At 37.3% G+C, this 19690-nt stretch overlaps 3 protein-coding genes across 12 annotated transcripts in view; 1 reads left to right on the top strand and 2 right to left on the bottom strand.

Moving 5' to 3' along the window:
• Lmpt (Limpet) overlaps window positions 1–9816 on the bottom strand; it is a 29863-nt gene extending 20047 nt beyond the window's left edge. Inside the window, exons 1-2 of one of the 3 annotated variants that reach the window (XM_064135902.1) lie at window positions 9314–9816; window positions 3515–3600 (exon numbers count right to left, since the gene is read on the bottom strand). In XM_064135902.1, coding sequence (XP_063991972.1) covers window positions 3515–3600; window positions 9314–9406 — 179 coding nt within the window. In that variant the 5' untranslated portion in view covers window positions 9407–9816. Of the gene's footprint in view, window positions 1–981; window positions 1370–3514; window positions 3601–4713; window positions 6345–9313 lie in introns of those variants that run through there. The other 2 variants (XM_064135897.1, XM_064135903.1) reach the window with 2 other exon arrangements.
• On the top strand, window positions 76–12467 carry LOC135170249 (DNA-directed RNA polymerase III subunit RPC4). 6 transcript variants are annotated; one of them, XM_064135910.1, is made up of 13 exons: window positions 1764–1994; window positions 2125–2454; window positions 2532–2572; window positions 2711–3079; window positions 3521–3669; window positions 3885–4116; window positions 6929–7035; window positions 10429–10653; window positions 10734–10848; window positions 10929–11181; window positions 11249–11487; window positions 11572–11811; window positions 11888–12467. In XM_064135910.1, the coding sequence occupies exons 8-13, from the start codon at window positions 10433–10435 to the stop codon at window positions 11999–12001; spliced, it is 1182 nt and encodes a 393-aa protein (XP_063991980.1). In that variant the 5' UTR covers window positions 1764–1994; window positions 2125–2454; window positions 2532–2572; window positions 2711–3079; window positions 3521–3669; window positions 3885–4116; window positions 6929–7035; window positions 10429–10432; the 3' UTR covers window positions 12002–12467. The 6 variants fall into 6 exon arrangements, with proteins under 6 accessions (XP_063991984.1, XP_063991980.1, XP_063991983.1 ...); XM_064135913.1 differs by lacking the exon at window positions 3885–4116; XM_064135914.1 differs by lacking the exons at window positions 1764–1994; window positions 2125–2454; window positions 2532–2572; ... (1 more) ...; window positions 3521–3669; window positions 3885–4116 and adding an exon at window positions 76–94.
• On the bottom strand, window positions 11828–18877 carry LOC135170246 (serine/arginine repetitive matrix protein 1-like). Of its 3 annotated transcripts, XM_064135895.1 has the most exons (12): window positions 18579–18877; window positions 18363–18452; window positions 18179–18301; window positions 16301–16471; window positions 16074–16222; window positions 15799–15987; window positions 14963–15652; window positions 14761–14889; window positions 14227–14682; window positions 12771–13989; window positions 12557–12683; window positions 11828–11997 (listed from the first exon to the last, which is right to left on the bottom strand). In XM_064135895.1, the coding sequence occupies exons 1-12, from the start codon at window positions 18588–18590 to the stop codon at window positions 11981–11983; spliced, it is 3372 nt and encodes a 1123-aa protein (XP_063991965.1). In that variant the 5' UTR covers window positions 18591–18877; the 3' UTR covers window positions 11828–11980. The 3 variants fall into 3 exon arrangements, with proteins under 3 accessions (XP_063991965.1, XP_063991964.1, XP_063991966.1); XM_064135894.1 differs by lacking the exon at window positions 11828–11997 and having other exon boundaries at window positions 12082–12683; XM_064135896.1 differs by lacking the exons at window positions 11828–11997; window positions 18363–18452; window positions 18579–18877 and adding an exon at window positions 17018–17634 and having other exon boundaries at window positions 12082–12683.
• Window positions 18878–19690: the final 813 nt, after the last annotated feature.

Here is a 19690-nt window from a genome sequence, read left to right as displayed (position 1 = left end):
CAGTCGATGTAGCAAGGAGAATGAAAAGTAAAAAAGTACGGGTAAAAAAGCGAGGATGATACATACTGAAGCTAGTAAACGTCAATAATTGCAGGTAAGGCGACCTTCGCCAAGAGTTTTGCATTGCATATGCCGTTGTCCATTCCTTTGGTATGACGTGCGAAAAAAAATAAACGAAAACGATTGAAATACCAAGCGTTTCATTCAATGCAATACGCTTTCACTTTCCTGTCATATGGTGAAATATCGAAAAATACATATTAGTGATAAATAAATGGAATTTTAAAAGCATAGCTGTTTCGCAGCTTAATTATTCGCACTTCCAATGTCGCAGAATTGAGAGAGACTACTGACTTTGTCTTGGTGTTATCGAGGAGGTTTTTTTTGGCTTTTTATGATAACAAAAAATTTGGGAACTGGTATCACGAATCAATAACTCCGTTATCAGCTGCATGCCTGCTGCTGAACAACTACCAAAGCCTGGGCGCAATTGGGTGGGCGGGGGGGGGGGGATTGGGGTAAAACGAGTCTAGTTTTTTGTGCGACGTTAAGTCATTAAGAGATCATATAAGTTGAAAAATATCGAAAATGATTAGCCTGTGGAAGTGCAACTTTCAATAAATAAATAAATCCTTCACTTGAGACTATATGATGATTGTTTAGCAAGAGAAATATTATTCTTCCTCTAAAATTTTACCTAATTTCGTCGTTGGAATATTAAAATCGCTTTATTCATTCTGAGCCTTGATAAAAATAATTAGATTCTTTTTTCCCATTAGTCGCTCTGAGAATAAGGGCAGAAAACCCAATAATTTGTTCGAAATGTCAGATTGTTATGGCAGTAAAATTTTCCTCCGGTCTTCTCTACCAATGCAAATATTTCTAATGAAGCGAGTTGATTCCTCTACCCGATTCCAAATTTTTAAAGCATATTCGGTTTAAAAATATGGATGAAAATATGGTGCGATAGCAACAACTCACCCACTTTCAACAAGTCGCCTAGATTTGCAACATTCCTGGACCCCATCTTCGTCAGACGCATTTACAGCATCATGAACAATAGTTGTGTGTTTTCTCGCCTCCCATCTGGCCCCCATCATTCATTCAACCAGAGTTAATCCACTCAAACCCTAGTATCCACTCGTGAATGGTTATTCTGTTTTCACACACAATTTGGCCTCCATTACAGCTATTAAATTCTCCCAGCTCTTGGTATACCGTTCAACTCGATTTTTTTCACCGTACCAAGATTCATCTGAGAGGTTAAAAAATACTTATATCCACCGGAATAAGCACTAGTAGGATATACTAAAAGTAACGCCAAAAACCGTTTTATTTGGTTTTGTTGCGGTAACGCGTGACTGCCCAGCAACGATAATACTCTTACCCGTCGACTGTACAGCGATGATCACATTCTAAATATAGATGGATATTAAAATTCAACAATTGTATGACTCAATAGGTCTGCAATGGATGCTTTTATCAATCTTAAAAATCATTAGGATGTGTATCTTTAAAAAAATATTCCCCAATAAAAATATTAGAAATTTACACACATGCTATTTTAATTTATTCATTTAAATTAATTATCATAGTTTTTAAAGCAATACATCACATAATTGGTGAACTATCCAATGAACTAAGCGATCTAAGGTTAAATAAAATTCTATAGAATAAAATTAGAGATTCCATCGGTATTTACTGTTCAGACAGAGTTAAACCACTGAATATTTTTACTTTTCTCATCGCAGGCTGCACGTTATCATAACGACCTTATCTCTAAACTCTGCGTTTGCGCATTTATAGATTATAGAACAGCCACGCATAGTTAGCATTTAATCTGATGATGGGAGACGAGTGAAATTCATCGAATCGGTTTGACAGCTCCACTCGGGAGAATATGGAAATCGGAGCATTCCGAGAGGCTTATAATGTGCCCTAATAATGGTGAAATTATATTTGACTTATTACATCGTGATAGTTTTTAGTCACTGGTAAGGAATCTATTTGAATTAATAATTTCGTAAAATTGTTTATGGCATGCATGAAAAATGGTAAGATAGGTACTTTGAAAAATGAATAAAATATACCTCCTACATTTTTAAAATATTTTTTCACAATTAGAAAAGTATATGGAAGTGGTCCAAAATACACATATATATATGTGTAAGAATACATATATATATGTGTAAGAACGCCGACCAGGGGCTTTGTACGATGAAGTACTGCAGAGTGACTAAGTGCTGTTAAAGCCTGAAGGTGATTTCAGCCTGCTTGGAATGCGTGGGTGACACAGGCAGTCACATTGAACGATCATAATCGATATAAATCTGCCAGTGGCAAAATGCACCTCAGCGAAAAAACTGAGGGGCACAAAGTAGGTTGGTTGAATTTTTTAATTTATATAAAAAGTGATAAATTTTTGACGTCTACGCAGTACTTAGAATATAGGAGGTAAGCACATGCGAAGACAACAAAGAATGTATCGCACCAATACCTCACGCATTAAAATACATTCTGCTAAATTGCAGAGTCATCTGTGGGGTACACTTCATGGAAAGATTGATTACAGGTTCAGTATCGTTGAAGAAAACCGGTGTCATTTTCACTAACACTTTTGAATAAACATTCAAAATCATAATTATTCGGAATGAACTACAATTTGAAATAGCACGTTTTTACCACAGTTGACAAGATTGAACATTTGCAGGAATTGCTGGAACTGAACGAATACACACGAGAGATGAGGAAAAATGCCTTGACTATCTTACAGTCAAGATAGGCGTAATTGTCTCAGGGCTTTCAATAACATATTATCTCAGTTTGCATTAACAAACTATCGGTTCTAACTGGGATTGCGGAGTATTCGCTGCTTTTATTTATTTATGATTTTAAGCACGTGGCAATCACTGCAACTGCACTCACGAATAAAACGTGTGTGATGTCCCACTCATAGTGTCAAGTTAGCCGACTCCAATCTGCCCTACTCTCTTCGTTTACATTCGCCAAGTGCACACATAATATAACGAAAAAGATCATCGTTAACCCGTGTTTTTCTTCACTCGCATGAATTCGGAGGGTACGTTTTTTATTCACACGAAAAGCGCAATATTTTTGTCTCGAGAATTTTTTAATCAAGATTTCACAAACAGTGTGACCATCCTTTAGAATAATTTACGGCTTTTGCTCAGTTAATAATGTTCACATTGAACTCTTGAAAATAAACTGAGGCAAAGTCACACATCAAGTATTGAACATCACATTACATTATATACTCTCGAAATTTAATAATCGCTTATAGGCGCAACTTTCATATATACAATTCTGCTTCGTCTGCATTTAATCGACAAAAATGTCAGCCAATCGATTCAGTAATTGCTAACTGCTGTTAATGGTCAAATAAAGCACATTCCCCTTTATTGGGAATAAAATTAAAAACTATAAACCCGAATAAATTCAATTAATAGCTTGAATAATTATCCCGTGAACGAATTCTTCATTGTATTCTCCTTACCTCCAGTTATGCGGTGAAAAACCAGGACATGTCTCGCCGCACTCTAAACACGGCTGGCCATCCTCAAGGTCTGTTATTCGTACAGTCTAAAGCATAAAATTTATTGATAAAACAATAACGAGAGAAAGGAGCGATGGGAACAACATATGATCTTAGTGAGTATTTTTTGTTTTTAAAAAAGTGGAATACGACACAGGGAGAGGGTATAAAAATTTGGTGGTATAAACAAGGTATTAAAAAGTAAGTAATAGACTTGACAGCCATTGTCCGAATATGGTCTGTACGCCCACAGGGACTGGGTTCTCGACGTGGCCAAATATCACCTAGGTGGCTGAATTTCGAATTCACTTATTTAATTAATCCCCTCCAGGTTTCCGATCCATTGGTTGTAACGTGTTAAATGAAAATCTGATCGCTGTCCAAGTACAACAAGTAATTTAATATTTCAATTGCACGCAGAGAAATGACCTGCAAAAATCACAAAACATTTCACGTATACCGCAAGGAGGAATTATCTCTTCCAGAACCGAATGTTAACGCACCAGCTGGAAAAGATGACTTTGGATTGAAAATAAAACCTCTCAATTTAACCAAACAAATATGTGAGTGCGTAAATGTGCTATTTTATTTCTATAACGACTAATTAAACTCGAGGAAATATTCCAACGGGAATTACGGAACAGATCTTAAGATTCACGTAATGATTCGTTAATTTCAATTCCAACTGATGGTACTTTCCATTTGACTTTTCTTATCTCATAAATAATTGTCAATTTATGATAGCGTTGAATTCAATTCCCGCAACAAAAAATATTTTTACATGTTCGAAAAAATGAAATAATGAGTATTGAGACTTATGCACTATAAGGACATGGAAGACGACACTTTCTCAAAATTACATTGATTATAACGGCGACTTAGCCGTGCAACCGACATAAAAAAAGCTTTCTCATGAGTTGAATCGTACGAGTGTTGCTATAGGATATAACCTACGCGATGTTTCTCGATATATATATATATATAAATCAAGTGGGCGGTTTGTTAACTGATTTTTTCTCTCTCGGTCATTCTCTTCTTTCGTACATCGAAGCGTCACCCAGTGTGCATAATATTCCTAGACATCGGATAATGGAAAATATAAGTAGAATTTAAATTTTCGGTTATTGAACTTTAAGATATGAATTGGAAAGTACTAATACCAAATTGAGATGATGACACTGAGATGATTCTGCAGATTCTCTTTTTTGATTGTTAAAAAAATCGTGGCAGTTCTCTGAATCCTCCTCTTCGTCGGTAAATTGCCTCGATATAATTTCCGATTCAGCCCTTGATGATGGGCAATTGAATTTCATTTCATCTCTAATGACGGGACTGACTGAACTCTTTCGAATACGAATGACTGTTGCTCCATTTCTCTCAATCGTGGTAAAATTACTGTTGTTCCGATTTTCCCTGTGATTATCACTAAATCTCTTGGTGCATTCGCCCTCTGGAGACTCATCGTCCGAATTCCGTGATAATTCTCTATCAATGCATGATGAATCACAGGACGTCCTGTGAGCTTTGTTTTTACATTTATTCTTAGTAAAATAATTGTAAGGGCCTTTTAATGAAAAAACACATGAATTTATCGTACAATTATGGCTGACCTCGTGATTCACCAATGTTGTAGGTGGTGTTAACGGCCTCGAATGTCGATCATTCATCTTAGCATCATATTTATTCGTAACATGTTCGCTGCCATGTTCACACGATTTATTTGCCAAGTGATGATCTCTGTTACTTGCCCTAGATAATGAATTATCAACTGCATCTCCGTCGTAACCTGCATCCCAGTTTCTTGGCGATGAGCGTGACGATTCAAAGGGCTTGTCAATAGCCTGCCCGCTTCTGGGTTCATATTCAAATGAACTTTTTCTACTGAGTTTATTTCCTACCGCATTCCGTCTGCTTTTTTTGACTAGATCAATGTCTTTTTGTGCCTCTTTGATATTTCTTTCGTATTTTTTAAACTGCCCAGTGGAATCATCGTCGTTAACTCTTCTATGTGAATGTTCTTCATCAAATTTTTTATTATTATTATCATGTATTATGCACTTACTATACGTATCATTCAATGTATTTTTTACTTGGCGATCGGGTAAATCCTTAGTATATTTGAATCTCTGGGAATAAATATCCTTGTAGCCCTTGCCAACTAAGCTCACGAATGTACTCTCGTTTTCCCTTCCAGATGGCCTTCTGGGATTGAAATCACAATTTGTTCTCTCATCCTTTAACATAAAGGGATTCTCCTGTTTTAAATGCTCACGTTGTAGGCCATTACTCTCAATGCGACCTTTGTACTCTAAATTCTCAATCTTATCGGTCAATCTTTTGATTCTACAGCTCTTTCTTTCATTTCCAAACCCACTGCTGTCGTATAATTCTGACAAATCATCAGCTGCATATTTGACCTGTATTCCTGAACCGTTGCTTGCACTTGACTTACCGTTCATCAGTCTCGCGCCAACGACTCTATCATTGTCATCTGTCATTGAACCACTGCCCTTGGAGTGCCTCAGCGTTGCATCGTTCCTCACAAGATCGTTGCACATCCAGGGCTCAAGTCGATAATTAACCTTTATTATATTTCCATTAAATTGACCGTTTTTGTGTATCGGCGGTGACGAATCTCTCGGCACACGATTGTGCACATTTTTTGACCAATTATCGTCCTCGTCGTTGCGATAAACCGGTGATCGAAGCTCCGATTCTTCTTTCGTCCACGTATTCCACAAACGTGATGTCATTGTATCGAATATCTTAAATTATTATCAACAATTGTTGTATCGATTTACAAGATTTTTTATTATTAATAAAGTGAATTGGTAAATAATAAACTGGTCGCGACGTGATGTTTCGCGGTTGATGCCGAATCACCGAATCCCTCTTGGTTACGGACACGATTGGAACAGAAAACTCCCGCGCGGTTGAACCCACTCCGCCGTATAAGAACGAAAAAAAACGTCAGGAGGACGAGGTGGGTACAGGAGAGGCGACCCTGAAAGTCCACCGGTTGACTTTCACGTACTCGTGTGCACTCTTCGACGTATATTGCAGGGCCCCTGTATTCATTCCTTCTTATTCTCTCCCTTCGTCGGCAAGCAGGTAAACCAATTACCCATGTACAGTGGCGAGGGCAGCCCGTCCTTCTCTTTTCTTTCCCCTTTCTCTGCCTCATCCCCATTTTATTTATTTTTACCCAACAATCGGAGCGACTCACTGCTCGCTTTCTTTCATCTTCATTCTATTGGACAAGTCTCCAGTGAGAAATTTTTTTTTTTTACTCTTTAATTTTTACTTTTAAATTTGGCATTATTTGGCCGACATGAGCTCCAACGTTTAACTGAATATATAATTTTCATATTATAGGAAATGTGCTCTCAGGGCTCAATGAACTGACATATATGCAGTGACGCGGCTAGTCAAACAAGTCTGCCCGCCCGGTATAAGTCTAGGCTGGAAAGCTATACTAACAGGTGAGGACGGTCTGTAAGCTAAGCTAAATCACATTTGTTATAAAGCATCCAATTTTTTTAAAAATTGGATGAATTTAATACGTAATATTCATTCCCACGTATATTCACTTGATCAATGCAATTTATAGTCAATCGAAACATTATATTTATACGTACAAGTAAAAAAGAGCAATGTTAGCTTTGATTTAAATGAAAATATTTATGGTAGTAACGACAATGACATTATCTACATCAGACATCTAGTAAGATTTTTCAACACAGGTTTCGATAAAATAATAATTAATTTCCATTAATGAAAAGAAAAATAAGACATAACTAATAATTATTCAAACGTACATCTATGTCTCATAAAAATAATTATGAATAGACAAGTCAATCAAACGGAAAATTTTCCATTAACAATACGTTCATACGAGATGTGTTACTGATCTGTTTGTACAAATAGTTTCCATGTGGTGTTTGTGAAGAGGCGTAAACTAAACAAAGCCACCTACAGTTTCCTTTTAGTGATACGTCACATCATTTTCTTTCATTCAGCGGCTAAAACCAATCCCTCGTTTTCACTTTATTCACGTCAACTGTCGTGTGAAGGAAATTAACCAATGAGACAAAAAAAATACCGACTACTGAGAGAGAGAGAGAGAGGCATGTTAATGAATAATTGGAAGGGTAACAAATCGACAATTGTGCAGCTTGATGATTGTTTCCATAAACGTTCCCTCATTCCTTCTGCACGAAGCAAAAGTACAAAAATTAAACTTTTGCATTGACCTTCATGATTGGATAGACTAGCCTAAGTCTTGACTATTCATGACAAATGATAATATTTTCTCAAAAGGTCTCTGCTCATTTTTATTTCAGGGACAAAAGCTCGGTGGTAACCTTTCTAATATGATTTTTATTACGGAAATATGGAGAACTAGGGCTGGTAAAACCATAGCAAAGGGTGCAGCCCGGATAATCCAAACGAAGGGCGGGGTCCATTACCTGTAACACACTTAGAAACCACTAAACTTCTATAGTGATCGATACCACTTGGAAATTAATTGAAATTGAAAGTCCACAAAACAATACAGCTATCCGTATAGATTTGTCATCCTTTTTAATAATTAAAAATGAAAGAATGATGGGTAATACGAGATTTGTAGTGAAATATAATCTGTAGAATAAGTCTCCTCTCACGGAATATCCGCTTAGTCCTCAAAAACCGGATGCCACCTCCTCCACCTTTTTTCGGATCAAGTAAAAAAAGTACTAATACGCAGACGAGAGACATTTATGCACTCACCGGTTTACATATTTAAAGAAACTTACCATGGCAATGGAACAATAAAATTACTTGGAATTCAGGCATATTTGGCCATGATTAAACTTGACCACGTGTAGAACACGTGCGCATGCCTATAACTATACTTTGTAATATTGCAAAATAGTGGGTATTCATTTTTCTAGATTTGCTGTCCAATGCCTTATAGAAAAAAATAATGTAAATGTACGTAATTAAAAATGATATTACTTCTTATCGTTCACATTCAGACAATGAAATCATTTTTTTTCTTGAGATTGCGTGTGCAAACACTGTATTAAAAGTATGACAAATCCTCTCAGAAATGATAATCTTGATGAGTCATCGATCAGCATCGTTGAGCACGACAGACAGGGAGAGAGAGAGAGAGAGAGAGAGAGAGGGAGAATGAAAGAGACTTCTTTAAAAAACAATGTAGTTATTTTTGTCACTTGCGACATTCGCATAGTAAGACATACTGCCACATACACTGTTACAAAAAATCTTAATGTATTCCAGATGGTTAACTCGAGAGATATCAGTAATAATTCATGTTAGTTAATTCTCCGTGGAAAAATTTATTTAAAAAATATATGACACCGCTAAATTAGAGTATTTTTTGAAAAATATGAATTTTTCTTTATGGAATGTTACTGGAATAATTGCCACGTGAAATAATTTGCTTAATATTGTGGTAATTATGAAATAACTTCAGTTCACACACGTGCGCGACATTGTAACTTTGAATATTTGTTATATTTTCTGTGTTCGCGTGTGAGGCTCTACGCCAGTAAATTAGAATTGTCCATGATTCTATCTTGCTCGCGCTAAATTGAAGTGAAACTCATGAAGGACGCGTCACTCTCACTTTCGTCGATGTAATGTCCAACGATCTACCTAATATGTCTCTAAATACGATTAATGGGAGGAAGAGGGTGCACACTAAAAAAAACAATTTAATGTTATATTGAGCATAATCTTCATAATACGTACTGCTTGGTCGAAAGTTTCGACAGAGATGCGACGAACTCCGTTCATGTCCGTCAATTTCAAGCATCTGAGAGGAATTGATGCTTTAATATTCATCTGCTTATACCTTATTACTCAAGCGCACTTCACTCTTTATAATAACATGAAAGTGTTAATGTTCAGGTGATAATTTTTAACATATTGGGCAACAGTATATGCGCCAATGAGAGTACACCCACATACATGCACATACACACGCGAGGAACTGTGAATTTATACTTGGCCTTTTAAAATTTTAATTCAATTAAATTTTATGGATCGCGGGTGAACCACAAATGTTCGTGTGTTGGATTTATACATTTTGCTATTAGTAGAGTGTATTGTCGTTTATTCATCGAAGCATAGGCGTTCATAACAGCTAATCTCTCCCCCTCTCTCTGTTACTTCGGTCCATTATCTACTTTTTTTCACTGACAATTCACCATGGTAATATAATTCGAAATTCACATTGTAATAATATGTGAAACGTTTAATGTGCCAGGCACACTCACCGGTATCTACGATACCAAAGCACAGGGATTCGAATCTCTCCGCCAAGTGGCGACTTTTAGAATGACAATCGTGCGTCTGCGCAATCGTGAAGGCATTCAAATATTTTTTTTCTCATCATTAACAATGGTTATCCGATTAAAAGTAAATGAGACGATGAAAAGTTTTGACAGATGGAAATTAATTTTTTATCAATTTTAGTAAATTACCGTTTAATATTTCATCTTTATTTATATTTACTCACTTTATCGTCCACGAGGCTATATATTTTTCAGGTTAAGGTTATATCATCATAGCGTGCCTCTGATATACACACACACACACACACCCTTAGTGCAGCACATCGGCGCGTGTGTGAAGTGTTCAATGACATTGAGTAAATATTCATGACAGTGTATTAATCGAATATCTTCCTCACTTTATAAGTGTTTATTTCATTGAAAATAATTAAGTTGGTTTGAGGGTAAATATGACTGAGGTCTTTATGAATGTAATTCCTTGCGACGAAGCCTCGAATAGAGGTTAAGTTTGAAGCTCTCAGTGTACAGACGTGACGTTTGAGGTTCTAAAAATACTCTTGATGTTGATAGAATTATGGATTCGAAAAAACCAGCGAGCCAGAACTCTTCGTTCGAGAATATCAAGGTTAAAATGGAACCTGGGACTTTAAATGTCACTCCTGCAAGCTCCACCACGCGTTTGACGTCATTCAGATTGCCCAGAGATTTGACATTAGGTGGGGCTATTAAAAATGAAAAATCTTCGAAAAAAATTTATGTACCTAATATCAACGTACAGAGGAATAAAAAGAAAGAGTATGTCATTCCACTAATACCATTACGTTATCTCACCAATACCAAGTTTAACATAAATTTTTTAAATTTTGCACTTACAGCGATGGATCTGTTGCAAAAAATGAAATCACTCAAAAATCAGGGGGGCGAGGACGTGGTCGAGGTAGCAGTGATCGTGGCAGAGGCCGAGGAAAGGCCGCTATTAATTTAATTCAAGTATAAGCAACATAATGATTCTAGTACATTTTTTCCGTTTTTTAATTGATTGTAAAAATTAATTGATAAAAATGATTCAGTCCACTGGAGTATTCTCTGAAGGAATGAGTGGTTCTGGACGTTCTGCAAGAAGATCCGGTGGTATTAGAAATGGTACTGGTGAAAGGGAACCCAGCATGGTCCTAGAGAGATCAAAACTCAATTTGGATTTTGAATTTGATAAAGCTGAAGAGGAAAAAAAACTAAAGCTGTTATTGAGGGATGATTTTATAGATGATGAAGAAAATTTTAACTTGGAGAATGCACCGATTGTTCTCCCATTAATGAAACAAGGTTTGTTTAAAATTAATATGGAAGTGATTTTCCTATGTTCTTGTGAGCTTATAAATATATCTTTCAGCAAAATTGTATAAGGAAGAATGCAAAGAGAACATTAAAGAGGGAATTTCGGAGGAAGAGGAGGAAGAAGAGATCGATCGAAAGCCAATAATTTTGGAGAATGGACAGGCTGTAATGCCTCCAAAGAAATTAAAGATGAAAAAGAAAGCTGATATATTCTCTGGAATAAAAGAAGAAGAGAGTGAAAGAAATGTATCTCAGACCATCACTAATCAGCCAAATAATTATTTTTTAATCGCAGTCAGTATTTTTGATACTTGATAGGAGTCACGAGGGAATTTCTTGGCTTAGTAATGATAATAATATAAACAATATATTGGTTAGTTTCCAGATTGCCTTCCTGGAGTTCACACTGTAGACACGGACACAGATCCGAAACTCAAGAAAAACAAGGAGCAAGCGCCGGATAATAATGATTCAACAAACCCTGAACACTGTACATTACACACTCTGAAGGATGGATTTCTAGGTAAAATAGAAATTCATCAGTCGGGGAAAGCGATATTACGTCTCGGAGAAAATAGTTTAGTGATTGACGTTGGTTCACGTCAAAGTTTTAGACAGGTATTAAAAAAAAAAGTCTGAATGAAATGCAATTTATTCATCAATAATAAAATAATTATGCATATTTTCCTTCTAGGATCTTATTGCTGCTAAAGTGGATGCATCCAATAGTGAACTTGTCAATTTAGGACAAGTCACTAGTACACTTATATGCTCACCTGATTGGGAGTCAATGCTTGCCAATCTCTGAAAGATAAATAAATTAACACTATTAATATCCTGTACAATACTAGATATAGAACAATTAATATAATCAAAAATACTTTGAAATCCATGTATATTTATATTCCTTTATTTATGACAATGGGGATTCATCTGTGATACTAAAGTTCTACAGTTTAATAATTGCAAAAATTCATCATTGCAATTTACAAATTCAAATATGGACATCATTTATCAGTGATTAAATATTCATTTATCATTTTACACAAATTTATTTGACATAATTATTTTTATAATGATGACAATTACACTCTACTATCTCGGACTCATATCTTTATCCGTTTATTTGTCTTGCGAATTAGGTGAGTAGCCTATACCAGTAGACAACATAAAAATTATGGTTTGTTATTTTTTCTCACTCCAAGTTTACATCGTAAATAAATTTCATACAATTTTTAGTATGCGTTGTTAAATTGTTAAAAAAAAAAATAGAATGTTCAGTCACTTGCGTCCATACTGTGTGCCTTTTTCATTGATTTCAATGCTTTTTCGCGAAGTTTTTTTTCAAGCTCTTCGGTATTACCTTCACTCGCTTCAGACTCCTCTGAATCAGCTTGCTTCTTCTTCTTGTGCTTCCTATGCTTCTTGTGCTTCTTATGTTTTTTATGTTTTTTATCCTTCTTCTTCTTTTTCTCCTCTATTTCGCTCTCCTATGTATTAACAATAAAAGGACAAAAATCGATGTAAAATTCAATTTCTTAGACTGATAACAAAAAAAAAGCAAAATAAACTCTTACCTCTGAGTCAGTTGAACTTGTTTTCGTTTTTTTCTTCCTCTTCTTCTTCGCCTTTTCTTCGTCCGAGCTATCATCAACTTTTCGTTTCTTTTTGGTCTCCTTATCAGCAACTTCCTCATCATCAGAACTCGAATCTCGGCGTGATTTTTTTACCTTCGACCGGACGTCGTCGTCAGTAATCAATTCTTTCTGAATTTTTCGCGTTCTTGACTTGTCAATATCTGAAGAACTATCTCTACGTTTTCTCGATTTCTTCGGTTCGTCGTCTGAACTCGAATCTTTCTTCAACTTCCTAGACTTGGCTCTGTCATCCTCATTCTTATATTTTTTAGCTTTTGGCTCATTGTCGTCAGAAGACGAATCCTTCCTTGACTTTCTGGATTTCTTCAAATCCTCGTCAATAACTTTCTTTGATCTTCTGCGAGAATCGGCGATGCTAATGTCACGTTTTTTAATGTCTTTTTTGTTCTTACTACGATCGTCACTTACATCACCTCTTCCTGCATCTTTACTTCTCTTAAGGTCTGACTGTTTTCTGTCGTCCTCTGAATCCGAGCTACTCCCTTTGTCCGAGTGATTCTCATCATCACTCGACTCTTTGCGGGACTTTCTGGCTTTTCCAGATCTCCGCTGCTTCTTCCTCATTTCCTCTTCATCTTCTTCCTCGTCGTCATCAGTATCATCAGAATCTGATGAATCATTTCTATCCTTTCGCATCTTCTTGACTGTCTCCAATGATTTTTTGAGTGTTGACGCCTCCAAAGCCTTTATCCCTTGTTTCTTGTCATCCACCAGTGGTTTTATCGCTTTAATTGATCTCTCGTCCTTTCGTAATTGAAAATTCTCAGTGGCCATGGTACTTTTTGGAGAATCTTCTTTGCCATCTTTTGGTAGTATTAACTTTGATTTTGATGCAGCTGCAATTATGTCCTCGGTTTTTTTAAAGGGCGATGGGGTACGTGAGAGACTCTGTGAAAATCTGTGCCTAGAAAGTGGTAATGATGACACTGGCTTTTTCGCAGTAACATTTGGCTCTGTTTTTTTCAATGCGGCTATAACTTCGCCCTTTTTATTCTCCTTATCCAAACGTTTGACAACTTCCTCTTTCATGAATCTCTCCTTTTCTCGCCTCTTGAGATCTTCTGCGTGCTCACGTTCTCGCTGTTCCCTCGTCTCTCGGTCACGTTGTTCATGCGATGATTTCCTTTCAGGTGATTTCCTGAGTAAAAATATATTAATCATCATAATAATTATCATTTTTATTGATATTGGAAAACGAAAGATGAGTGGTAATTTTTTCGTATCATCTTTAACTTATTATATATATCCAATGCTTTTGCTATCGTTAAATAATAACATTTCCTGCAATTAATTAGAAAAATTAATTTCCATTTATGCATATATTCATTGTTAAGTTAAAATATCACGACGAATGAGACTCAAAGCAGTAACTCACCTAATGGGCTGTTCTCCATCACTGGAGGAACTACTCTCGCTCCTATCGGAGCTACTGGATTTTGACATTCCATTTTTCAATTCTTTTCGTGGAGTAATAATGGGTTCTTTCATCTTCTCGTCAGGAATACTTCTCTTGTCCTTAAATTTGTCTCTAACGTCTTTAGAATGATCCGGCGATTTTTTACTCTCTTTGGAACGATCGAGCGATGATGTCGGCTCTTTAGACCGCGACTTACGTTCTCTATCACGACGATTTTTCGAATGATCGCGTCGGCTGGATCTATCACGCGAGGATGATCTATCGTACCTGCTAAGTCTGTCACGAGTATCTGGTGAGCGACGTCGGCTGTTACGTGGATCTGGGGAACGACGTCGGCGATCGGGAGAGCGTCGACGACGCGCAGGACTCGGTGATCTGCGACGATAACGCGGTGGTGATCTACGAGGTGAACTTCTGCAATTGGAAGCAGCATAGATTGGAGTCATTCTTAGTTTTTTTTCCTTCAATTTTGATTCATTTATAGAAATTTACCTTCGCCAACTTGGGGCTCGACGTGAAGATGGAGGTCTCATGCTGCGACTGCCACTATATCTGTCTGGACGATCCCTATCCCTGTCGTGATCTCGCCTCCTGTCCCTGTCTCTGTCCAGTGATGCTCGCCTAATGATAATTATGATATTATTATTACTTTACATTAATGCCATATAATTTTCATGTCCCATTTCCTACAAACCTTCTGTTCCTTTCTCTCGATCGATTACGTGAACGTTCTCGATCCTTCGATTTATCTCGATCGTTCCTCGGTGACGCACTCCTCCTCTTCCCCCCAGATTTTCTCTCATGACTCGAATCAGTGTCACTTGCGCTATCATCTTTATTAGTTTTACGATACGATCTCTTCGCCTGAATGCCATCCTTCTTCTTTCTAATCTCAAAATCATTCTTATCCTTTCCTCGGTCACTGTCCGAACTGCTGCTCGTACTTGCATTTCGCTTTCCATGCTCACGACGTTTATCTGATGATTTGGAACGCGATTTAGTTGACCTTGAGTCACTTGAATTAGAACGTGATTTACGGGATTTATTACGCGGGATGCTTTTTGAACGAGAACGTGAACGTGAGTGTCTCAATGGTGATTTGGATTTTGTTTTTCGTGATTTTGAACGATCAACCGATCTTGATTTAGAATGGCGATTTTTGGACCGTGATCGTCGATTTTTTCCTGCTGGTGAGCGAGACTTTCGGCTCTTTGAAATTGGAGATTTGGATCGAGATTTTTTAGATTTTATCAGCGGAGACTTTGAACCACCTCTGGGAGGATTCTTTTCATTCTCGGGGGAGGAAGATCGATTTGTTTTTTTTTTTCCATCAGCTATGCTCATCAGTTTGGCTTGAAGGCGAGAAATAGCGACTGCTGCTTCTCTATTAATTAATACGATTAAATTAATACTCTATTCAAGATGAATATTTTAATATGAGAGTTGAGGAGAAATCTTATTCCAACCAATGAGAAATTCCATTACTAGCATTTACAATATATCATCAGTTTATAGAAATATTCAACATACGGTTTAGTTTTCATGGGCATCATGGGAATGACGTTCTCTAGGTATGAGGGTTCATCTTTTTCGGCTTTTGTTTCTGGTACTTCCTTTCCGTTATCTTTTGTTGATGGCTTGCTGGGTGATTTAGACGCATGTTTGCGATTGGAACGATCTCTATCGCGATGACGATCTCGAGAACGACTCCGCTTATTCCTGATTTGGATTTCAGATTTATTATTCCGGGATAATGATGTATTTACCCGATCAATACTGAAAGTCTGTGGTTATTATATGGATACCTGTCTCTGTCACGCTCTCGACTTCTCTCCCGTTTTCTTTCTTTAGAGCCACCTCGGTCCTTTTCCTCTTTCTTCACTTTATCAGCATCGTCTTTCTCCTTTTCCTTTTCTTTCTCCGCAATAGATGCCTGGAGCTTTTCCTGTTCCTCCTATCATATAATATGAAAAATTATATTGTAGTCTGTAAAAATTCCACTTTATCTCGTCGCTTTGAATGGATTACTTACCAATCGTTTTTTGATTTGATCTTTCTTCTGTTGTAAAAATGCCTCGGGTATCCCTGTGACGCTCTCCTGGGCAGAGACCAAAAGGTCCCACAATTCTCCCATGAATGATCTTGCATTTTTACCATTTAAGAAGCCGGTGAGGTTGATCTGCATTTTTCGAGGATCTGGATGCTATTGGACAGATTAAAATTATAATTAAGTACCTCTTCTAAAAGTGCCCCTATATACCTTCTCATATTTATCCAAGAGACAAATTTAAGAAAAGTTTTTCTCTCAGTAAATTCCTCAACAAACTGCTTTTCCCCCTCGAAAGCACGATGTTAACATTATTTACAATCTATCTTACCACCATCATTCGTTAATACTCGAATCAACATCAACTTTTTTGTTGCTGTCTCGCCGCTATAATTAAAAAAAAATGTATGTATATATATATATATATATATATTATTAGTATATATATATATATATATCTATATATATATATATCCACTGAATTATATACATATATATATTATTCAATGGATAATAAAAACATTGGGGAAACTCTCCATTATTATGACAGATTCCTGAAAACTATGACAAAAAAAAAAGGGAAAAAAAAGATTACAAGAATGTTACATTTGATACAATGGCATAGTGCTGCAATGATGAATGTTCATTATAAAAATACGAATTATTGATTTTCCAAGTTTTTACGCGTTTTAAGTCACCAACCTGCCACATAGACAAGTGAGCAACAGAGTCATGTGATACAGATTGCTCGCCGAATACCTCCTTGAGTGCCTGATTAGTTGATACACGAGCGTGGAACACATAAGGGGATCAATGACCAGCATCTGTAGCTGGTGATATCCATTCCCATGGATCAACGAGAAGAATTGCTGCCCTTGAAGCTATCAGCAATGCTGAATGCTGCTACTCGGTGCGATTATGGCCACATTACATGTGGACGATGATTGTGGTGACTGGCATTTTGTCAAATGCCTATTCCAGGATGTGCGCAGGTATTTACAACACTCGACGATACTTGACGATTCCGAGGTTCGCCCCTCTGGAGTGGCCTCATGCTTGAGGCTCGTGATGAAGACACTGATGATGATTATGATGTTTAACGAGAAGTGGACAAGTTGCGGGATGATTGGCGTGCCAATATTGAAGTGGAGAAGGGGAGAAGAAGAGGAATGCTGTGATGATTAACCTGTGGTACTTCCTGTTGAATGGGTAAATTCCGGTTGCCGTTACTCAGATGATGTAGCACGTATCCTTACTTTTTCACACCCATTTGGACATTATTGGGTTGATACGCCCATCAGCAACGGTCTCTACTTATACTAACGGAGAGAATTCAAAGATCATGTGATAAGATACATTCAACTCCCATTTCATATATTAGGTTATTAATATTTCATACTTTCTGGTTATTGTGGTTTTTTATTATTTTTTCTCCACGGTAATCAAAAGAACCAAACGATAAGAATGAATATCACGAAGGTATTTTTATCCCACTAAAGAATTTGTTGTTGAAATTATGGAAATGAAAAATCAGCAATTTTGCCATTTTACCTTAGATAAAATAAATAGGATGATGGCTCATTGCGAAATAATAAATACGATAATACAATCATTCCAGGTTAATAACACGCTCATGTCCGGGTTTTTTTTTCACAATAACCATTTGATGGCCGTCGTATGGTACATTTGTGCTGAAACAATCATTTAGATTTGTTCTCTCTATTTTTCTTTTTAATCCTAACGATGAGGGGAAAAAGCCTGGTGAGAGTCTGTCTATATCTGGCTTGGAGTGGTCACCAATGTTGATTTTTTTTCAATAATTCAGTAATCACAAATTGTTTATGATACATTTAAAATTCTCACCTTTTCCTCCAGCTGATTATACACAAACTCTACGACGACATCATCCTCGATGCCTAGGATTTGCGTGATTTTTGTAGTTATCCAGGGTTTGATCACATCGAGCTTGACTTTACTCATATCAACCTGAAATAAATTCTCATTGAGCAAAATTCCTTTATAATTTTTTCTTTCTTTTTATTCATACTTTTTGAGTCAAAGAGTCTCCAAACTTCATTTGTTTGAGCAGCTTTTTCTCTTTATCACTGAAACGCGTGTCCTGCGAGGCAGTTGTCCCCTGGGTGAGAAAAGGAAATGAAATAATATTTTTAAATATTTCACAATTCCAATTATTGAATACAGTAAACATTGCACCTCTTTAAGGAACAATTAAATTGCAATATATCTTATCAATTTCCCTTACCGTGTACATCATTTTATACAGTAAAGCGATGCTTTAGGTAACGCTTTAAAATATGCCAACTGTGTTGATATAAATTGAGAAATTAGAAGTAAAGTTGTCAGACTTAATTTAACACGTCACGTAGATTTACGTTGATTAGTGATTTTCGCCTATCACGTGCGTGTTTTTACCGTTTAAAAAAAAGGTGAATTTGTAATGAGAGAAAATAGTATTTTCTCTTTTTTCCTCGTTTTTATAGTCTAAAATCCGAGGAAGACGCGCACACGATGGATCAATTCACCAACATGGCGTCGGTGCCGAACACGACGTACATATAGTATTGGTGTCGGCGAGTGGGGGAGCGCCACGGGCAAGGAGGTCGTTCATTGTGAAGTTGGCGTTGGCGTTGGCGACCTCAGCAGTTTGACTTTCGCTCGAGAGATGGCGGCACGCACTCGGCGTCTATAGTGTTTCTTGGGGTTTCACTATATATAATAATAATGCACTAAAGGATTATGATAAACTAGATATTTATTGTACATCTAACTTAGGCAACACAAAAGGTAAGTAGTCTTAGGAATAAAAAAGGGGTCCAGTATCCACTATAGCTGTGGCGTAGTTACTTGAGTATCGATAAGGCAGACACCCAGCGCTAGCAGTCAAGTCGGGGAGATAGTTGCTGCTTCCGACGTTGGCGCTTGGGTGTCACGATTGTGGCAGGAGTCGAAGTTACCGACGGTCGAGCTGCCACATCCACTCCCCCCCCAGTGACCTGACTGGGAGAGTTAGGGAATGATACAGTCTTCTTTGGTCGTATGTAGGTCTTTAGGGGTGGGTCCATGGTAGTGGACCGGTGCCCCTCAGGTACATGAGCTGGCTCTGGCACTGGCTGATGGTCTAGGGGTGCCGAGTCGTCTTTGGTGATGAAGGCGGGCTTCAACCGCTCCACTGATACGGCTTTCTCAGTGCCGTTGATGAGAATGATGAACACTCGGTCGTCCACGCGCTTGACAACCTGGTAGGGTCCAGCATATGGGTGCTCCAGTGGTCGTCGAACAGCGTCTACCCTCAGGAAAACGTGCGTGCAGGTGTAGAGGTCCTTCAGTAAGAAAAGGCGAGACTTCGTGTGATGG

The sequence above is a fragment of the Diachasmimorpha longicaudata genome, chromosome 16, assembly GCF_034640455.1.
Source record: "Diachasmimorpha longicaudata isolate KC_UGA_2023 chromosome 16, iyDiaLong2, whole genome shotgun sequence".
In the NCBI taxonomy this organism is placed as follows: Eukaryota; Metazoa; Arthropoda; class Insecta; order Hymenoptera; family Braconidae; genus Diachasmimorpha; species Diachasmimorpha longicaudata.
The sequence above is the reverse complement of the archived record's forward strand: the minus strand, read 5'-3'. Positions and strand labels throughout refer to the sequence as shown.

Bases quoted from the DNA above. Each gene is read 5' to 3' on its own strand.
- LOC135170246 (XM_064135894.1), bottom strand. The intron at 18,302-18,362 runs GTATGAATAAAA...AATTTATTTCAG, and splicing joins GAGACTCTTTGACTCAAAAA to GTTGATATGAGTAAAGTCAA. The intron at 14,890-14,962 runs GTTTGTAGGAAA...AATTATCATTAG, and splicing joins TCGAGAGAAAGGAACAGAAG to GCGAGCATCACTGGACAGAG.
- LOC135170249 (XM_064135914.1), top strand. From the start codon at position 10,433: ATGGATTCGAAAAAACCAGCGAGCCAGAACTCTTCGTTCGAGAATATC. The intron at 10,849-10,928 runs GTATAAGCAACA...AAAATGATTCAG, and splicing joins CCGCTATTAATTTAATTCAA to TCCACTGGAGTATTCTCTGA. The intron at 11,812-11,887 runs GTATTAAAAAAA...TTTTCCTTCTAG, and splicing joins CACGTCAAAGTTTTAGACAG to GATCTTATTGCTGCTAAAGT.